Genomic DNA, 6,361 nt, shown 5'->3' on the forward strand with positions numbered 1-6,361 from the left:
AGACGCACTCAGATGTCCTCAGACAACCTAAGATGCCCTTTGATGCCTTCAGACACTCACAGACACCCTCAGACACTTTCAGATGCCCCTAGATGCCCTCAGGTGTCCTCAGACGCCCTCAGATGCCCTCAGATGTCCTCAGACACCCTCAGGTGTTCTCATACACCCTCAGATGCTCTCAGACACCCTCGGATGCCCTTAGACACCCTCGGATGCCCTCAGATACCCTCAGATGTTCTCAGACACCCTCAGGTGTTCTCATACACCCTCAGATGCTCTCAGACACCCTCGGATGCCCTTAGACACCCTCAGATGCCCTCAGATACCCTCAGATGTTCTCAGACAGCCTCAGAAACTCTCAAATGATCTCAGTTACCCTTAGATGCCCTCAGATATCCTGAGACACCCTCAGAAGTCCTCAGATGCCCTCAGACAGCCTCAGATGCCCTTAGATACCCTCAGACGCTCTCAGACACCCTCAGATACCTGAAAATGTCCTTAGATACCCTCTGACACCCTCATACACCCACAGACATCTTCAGACGCACTCAGATGTCCCCAGACACCCTCAGATGCCTTCAGACACCCACAGATACCCTCTGAAGCCCTCAGACACCCCCAGACAACCCCAGACACCCTGAGACACCCTTAGACACTCTCAGATGCCCTCAGACACCCTCATATGTCCTCAGACACTCTCAGACAACCTCAGATGTCCTCAGAAACTTTCAGATGCCCCCAGACATCCTCAGACACTTTCAGACGCCCCCAGAAACCCTCAGGTGTCTTCAGATGCCCTCAGACACATCCAGATGTTCTCAGACACCCTCAGACACCCCCAGATGCCCTCAGGTGTCCTCAGACACCCTCAGACGATCTTGATCTCAGACACCCTCAGATGCCCCTAGATGCCCTCAGGTGTCCTCAGACGTCCTCAGACACCCTCAGATGCCCCCAGATGCCCTCAAATGCCCTCAGACACCCTCAGACGATCTTGATCTCAGACACCCTTAGATGCTCTCAGATGCCCTCAGACACCCTCGGACAGCCTCCGACACCCTCAGACACCCTCAGATACCCTCAGACACCCTCGGATGCCCTCATACACCCTCAGGTATTCTCACACACCCTCAGATGTCCTCAGATGCCCTCAGACACCTCAGACACCATCAGATACCCTCAGATGTTCTCAGACACCCTCAGACACCCTCAGATGCCCTCAGACGTCCTCAGACACCCTCAGATGCCCCCAGATACCCTCAAATGCCCTCAGACACCCTCAGACGATCTTGATCTCAGACACCCTTAGATGCTCTCAGATGCCCACAGACACCCTCAGGTGTTCTCAGACACCCTTAGATGCTCTCAGATGCCATCAGACACCCTCTGATGTTCTCAGACATCCTCAGATACCTCAGATGCCCTCAGACACCCACAGACACCCTCAGACGATCTCACACACCCCTAGATGCCATCAGATGTCCTGAGATACCCTCAGATGTCCTCAGACACACTTAGACACCCTCAGATGTTCTCTCAGACATTCCTCAGATGCCCTCAGAAGTCTCCAGACACCCTTAGACACCTTGAGATGTCCTCAGACACTCTAATACGCCTTCAGATGCCCTTAGATACCCTCAGGCGCCCACAGATGACCTCAGATGCCCTTAGATGCTCTCAAATACCCCCAGACACTCTCAGACACCCTCAGATGTTCTCAGACATCCCTCAGAAGTCCTCAAATTCCCTCAGACGCCTTCAAATACTCTCAGACGCTCTTAGACACCCTCAGATGCCTGCAGATGCCCTTAGACACCCTCTGACACCCTCAGACACCCACAGACACCCTCAAACGCCCTCAGATGCCTACAGATGCCCTTAGACACCCTCTGACACCCTCAGACACCCACAGACACCCTCAAACGCCCTCAGATGCCTGAAGATGCCCTTAGACACCCTCTGACACCCTCAGACACCCACAGACACCCTCAAACGCCCTCAGATGCCTGAAGATGCCCTTAGACACCCTCTGACACCCTCAGACACCCACAGACACCCTCAAACGCCCTCAGATGCCTGAAGATGCCCTTAGACACCCTCTGACACCCTCTGACACCCTCAGACACCCTCAAACGCCCTCAGATGCCTGAAGATGCCCCTGGACACCCTCTGACACCCTCAGACACCCACAGACACCCTCAAACGCCCTCAGATGCCTGAAGATGCCCCTGGACACCCTCTGACACTCTCAGACACTTTTAGACATCCTCAAATGTCCTCAAACGCCCTCAGACACCCTCAGATACCCCCCAGACACACTCAGATGCCCTCAGACGCCCTCAGACACCCTCAGACACCCTCAGACGTCCTCATTTGCTCTTTCTCATACATTTCTTCTTCCTTCTCCTTCCATTCTATGTGTTCACATCTGTGAACATCTGTATTCCTCACTTTGCCTGCTTGCCTTGCTACTGAACCCCCTTACTCCTGGGCATGGAGCTTTCTTGCTACAGAGTCAGTCATGCCATTTATTAAGGACAGTTCTCTGGTCTGGGCCCCCTTTCTAGACAGCCATATTCTGTCCACTCGGAAGTCTTTATTTGTAGTTGATGGCCTTTTTAGTACTGGGGCTTGAGGCTAGGGCCTTGCTGGATTGGCAAGCACAGCCATCCAGCTACACCCCAGCTTCTCAGAGACAACAACCACTTCAGATCATTCCAACACTGGTGGATCATGAATCATACTTTGGAAAAAAATACATTGACATAGTTCAAGTAAAAAGCTAGAAATGTTTTTGTGTTGGGGGTTTAACTGAGGGTTTCATACATGCTCAGCGCCTGCTCCATCATTAAGACACAGCCCAGACTGTTTTTGTCTGTATTTTCTTTATGAGACCGGATTTCTCTGTGTAGCCCTGGCTGTCCTGGAAGGCACTCTGTAGACCAGGCTGGCCTCGAACTTAGACATCCACCTGCCTCTGCCTCCTGAGTGCTGGGATTAAAGGCGTGTAATGCCACTGCCTGGTAGACTGTTTTGGATTTTTGTTTTGTTTTACTATGCTGTCCAGTCTGTCCAAACCTCTGGGACGAAGGGCACATGCTTATCCCTTAGCTTTTGCTATCCTTGAAGCCTTCAAAGAATCTCTGGAAGAGGCAGAGCTATTTCTGAGCATCGGCACTATGGTACTGGGTTTAACTTCCCCTTCTTCTCTCCTTTAATTGCCTCCTTCCTTCCTTCACTATTTATTGGGCCAACACCAATTACGGGGACTAACTGGCGCTCACTGAGCAGCGGCCTAATTGGTCTCCTGGGTGCTAGGCTTGAGCAGTTGGAGCCTTTGACTCTCCGAACTGACCTTTGTTTTCCAAGGTAAACCTCTGTGTGTCTGCAGCTGCTCTGGCTAGCACCACCAGGGACCAAGGGCTCAGTGCGTTAGTCCTTCATTTCTGAGACAGTACTTGAAGCCTGGCAGGAAGACCTATCTTAATTCTGGTTCACAATATTAACCCCCCTTTCCTTTGCTTCTAACCTTAGACCTAGCAGCCTTGGATTAAGAATCTTTAAGTAAGCGGGGACAGTGGTGGCGCACGCCTGTAATCCCAGCACTTGGGAGGCAGAGGCAGGCGGATTTCTGAGTTTGAGGCCAGCCTGGTCTACAGAGTGAGTTCCAGGATAGCCAGGACTACACAGAGAAAACAAAAAACAAACAAACAAACAAACAACAACAACAACAAAAAACAACAACAACAACAACAAAAAACAACCCGTAAGTAGAGGTTTGAGTGATGGCTCACTGGTTAAGCGTACTGGCTGCTCTTCCAGAGGACCTGAGTTCAGTTCTCAGCACTAACATGATGTTAAATCTGAGAATCATGAAAGACCAATTCCACAGTTTTTGAGCCAAATTTGAAGCAAGCTTTACTTAAATATTGGCCAGGTGGATGGGCTCTGGCCAGGACCACTCTGGGGTTTGCAGGTGATTATAATGAGTCACATTTTGTTGAGGCTTCTAAAGGAACACCCATAAGGCATTTTGTGTCAGGTCCAATCAGGAGCACGTATACATGCTCTGCTGTAGTTCCTGCCCATTTACCTCCCGCCCACATGCGCTCAAGTACAGCAAACAAACACAGGGCTAACAGAAACGTACTCCTTTATGTTATTTTGTTTTGTTTGTTTTTTGTTTGTTTGATTGCTTGTTTATTTCAAGACAGGGTTTCTCTGTATAGCCCTGGCTGTCTTGAAACGAGCTCTGTAGACCAGGTTGGCCTTGAACTCACAGAGATCTACCAGTCTCTACTTCCTGAGTTCCATTGTCTTAACTGCAGACAGAACCTTTAACGCGCAAGGTCTGTTTTTCCTAGTTTGGTCTCACAATGGCAGCTCACAGCTGTCTGTAAATCTAGTTCCAAGGAACCCGACACCCTCTGCTGGTCTCCATGGTGCCAGGCAAGAGGCATGCCTGCGGTGGACAGACATACGTACAGGCAAAACACCCATACGTGCATCAAAATAATAAAGAAACTGTAACAGCCGGGGCTATAGAGAGAAACCCTGTCTCAAAAACAAAAACAAAAACAAAAACAAACAAACCAAAGGAAAAACAACAACAAAACAAACAAACAATCAAACAACCTCCAAAACGAAATATTCCCCATCTGGGGTTGCTACTCAGCTCCCTCCTGCATTCATTTTAGTATTAATTCTTTCAAAATTAATGTTTATGAAATGTCCAAGTGCTTAGACCCCGTTTGAGGCATGCGATTTTGATCTTTATCCAATCACAATGGAAAACTGACGTTACCTCCTGCGGTTAGATATTTGCTTTCAATCCATTGTCTTTTCAACACAATTGGCCTTCTTTCTCCATCTGACTTTGAGGAAGGGGCTAAGGTAAAGATCAAAGAAGTTAATAGTTGCCCTGGTACACCTCAGCGGGGCATGGCCTCAGAGGAGCTGCCTCCAGAGCCTCTGCAGAGCCCATTTTACCTCTTGGTTCTTGAGACTGTAGATCATGGGGTTGACCATGGGGGTGAGCATGGTGTAGAGGACAGAGAGGGCCTTCCGCAGCAAGGAGGGCATGTGGTCTGTCGGGGCCACGTAGACCACAATGAGAGTGCCATAAAATACGCCGACCACACTGAGGTGGGAGGAGCAGGTGGAGAAGGCTTTCTGCCTCCCGTGGCCTGAAGGTATTCTCAGCACCGCCCTCAGGATGAAGACATAGGACGCGACGATCAACAGGAAGGGGGCGAGCGTAAGGCAGCCCGAGATGCTCACGCCAGCCCCCCACATGACCCACACCTCTCCACAGAACAGCCCTACAACCGGAGCAAAGTCGCAGAAGTAGTGATCAATCACTCCGCGGCCGGGACAGAGGGACAGAGGGGCTGCCAAGGCCAGAGTAAAGGCGGAGAAGAAGAAACCACTGAGCCAAGCGCCGGTGGCCAGGCAGCCACAGCACCGGGCGCTCATGAGAACCGGGTAATGAAGGGGATGGCAGATGGCCAAGTAACGGTCATAGGACATGGCTGAAAGCAGGAGACACTCGGCTGCAGCCAGAGAGGCAAACACGTAGAACTGGGCGAGGCAACCGACCAATGAGATGATGTCCCCGCCTTCCAGGAAGCTCTGTAACAGCCGAGGCGCGATGTTGGATGTGTAGCCAATCTCCAGCAGGGAGAAATGGCAGAGCAAGAAGTACATGGGTGTGTGGAGGGTCCGACTGGAGGCCACAGCAAGCACAATGAGGATATTGCCACCAACCGTCGCCACATAGATGGCTAGAAAGAGGGCGAAGGGGAGGAAGCCCAGGTGCTTCAGCTTCCCAAAGCCCACTAGGGTCAGCCAGGTGGTCTGGTTCTCACTCACACCACTCATGGAGATCTGAGCCCAGAAGAGAGGGAGACGGCCATTAGTGAGCAATAGTCTATTAAGAGCACCCTTGATGCTTGGCTTACTGTTTACATATCGTAGCGAGTATTGGAGACACACTTTACTGTCTCCTGTTAGTTTAAGAGGGACCAATACGTTACAGTTCACACGAGTTACTCAAGATCCCTCTGGTGAAATTATGGTTTGCGTCCATTTGCTTGGGTCCAAATCTCACGCACAATACCCCGTTCTCTAGTGCTTTTTCCCCAAGCATCGTGTCTGGGGGATGGAAACACACGCATGAGAGAGCTTCGCAGCAGCCAGCTATCTACCTGCTGATACTGGCCGGGTACCAACAGGAGACCCACACTTTTCTGGAAGGATGTGAGTCTTGCCATGGCAGATGCAGCCTTGTTCTGAAGTCATGCGTGTTTTCCCGGGGCAGGGACCCGTTTGAGACTAGTTCTCTTTCTAGGAAGGCCAGGCG

General features: G+C 50.9%; 1 protein-coding gene across 1 annotated transcript; it reads right to left on the minus strand.

Annotated features, from left to right (window-relative positions):
- Positions 1-4,947: 4,947 nt before the first annotated feature.
- Positions 4,948-5,880, minus strand: LOC127667569 (olfactory receptor 11A1-like). The gene has a single exon (XM_052160664.1). It carries the CDS (start codon positions 5,878-5,880, stop codon positions 4,948-4,950), a length of 933 nt encoding a protein of 310 aa, XP_052016624.1.
- Positions 5,881-6,361: the final 481 nt, after the last annotated feature.

This window comes from Apodemus sylvaticus, chromosome 17 (assembly GCF_947179515.1).
Source record: "Apodemus sylvaticus chromosome 17, mApoSyl1.1, whole genome shotgun sequence".
In the NCBI taxonomy this organism is placed as follows: Eukaryota; Metazoa; Chordata; class Mammalia; order Rodentia; family Muridae; genus Apodemus; species Apodemus sylvaticus.

Coding starts and splice junctions, on each gene's coding strand:
- LOC127667569 (XM_052160664.1), bottom strand. CDS start 5,880: ATGAGTGGTGTGAGTGAGAACCAGACCACCTGGCTGACCCTAGTGGGC.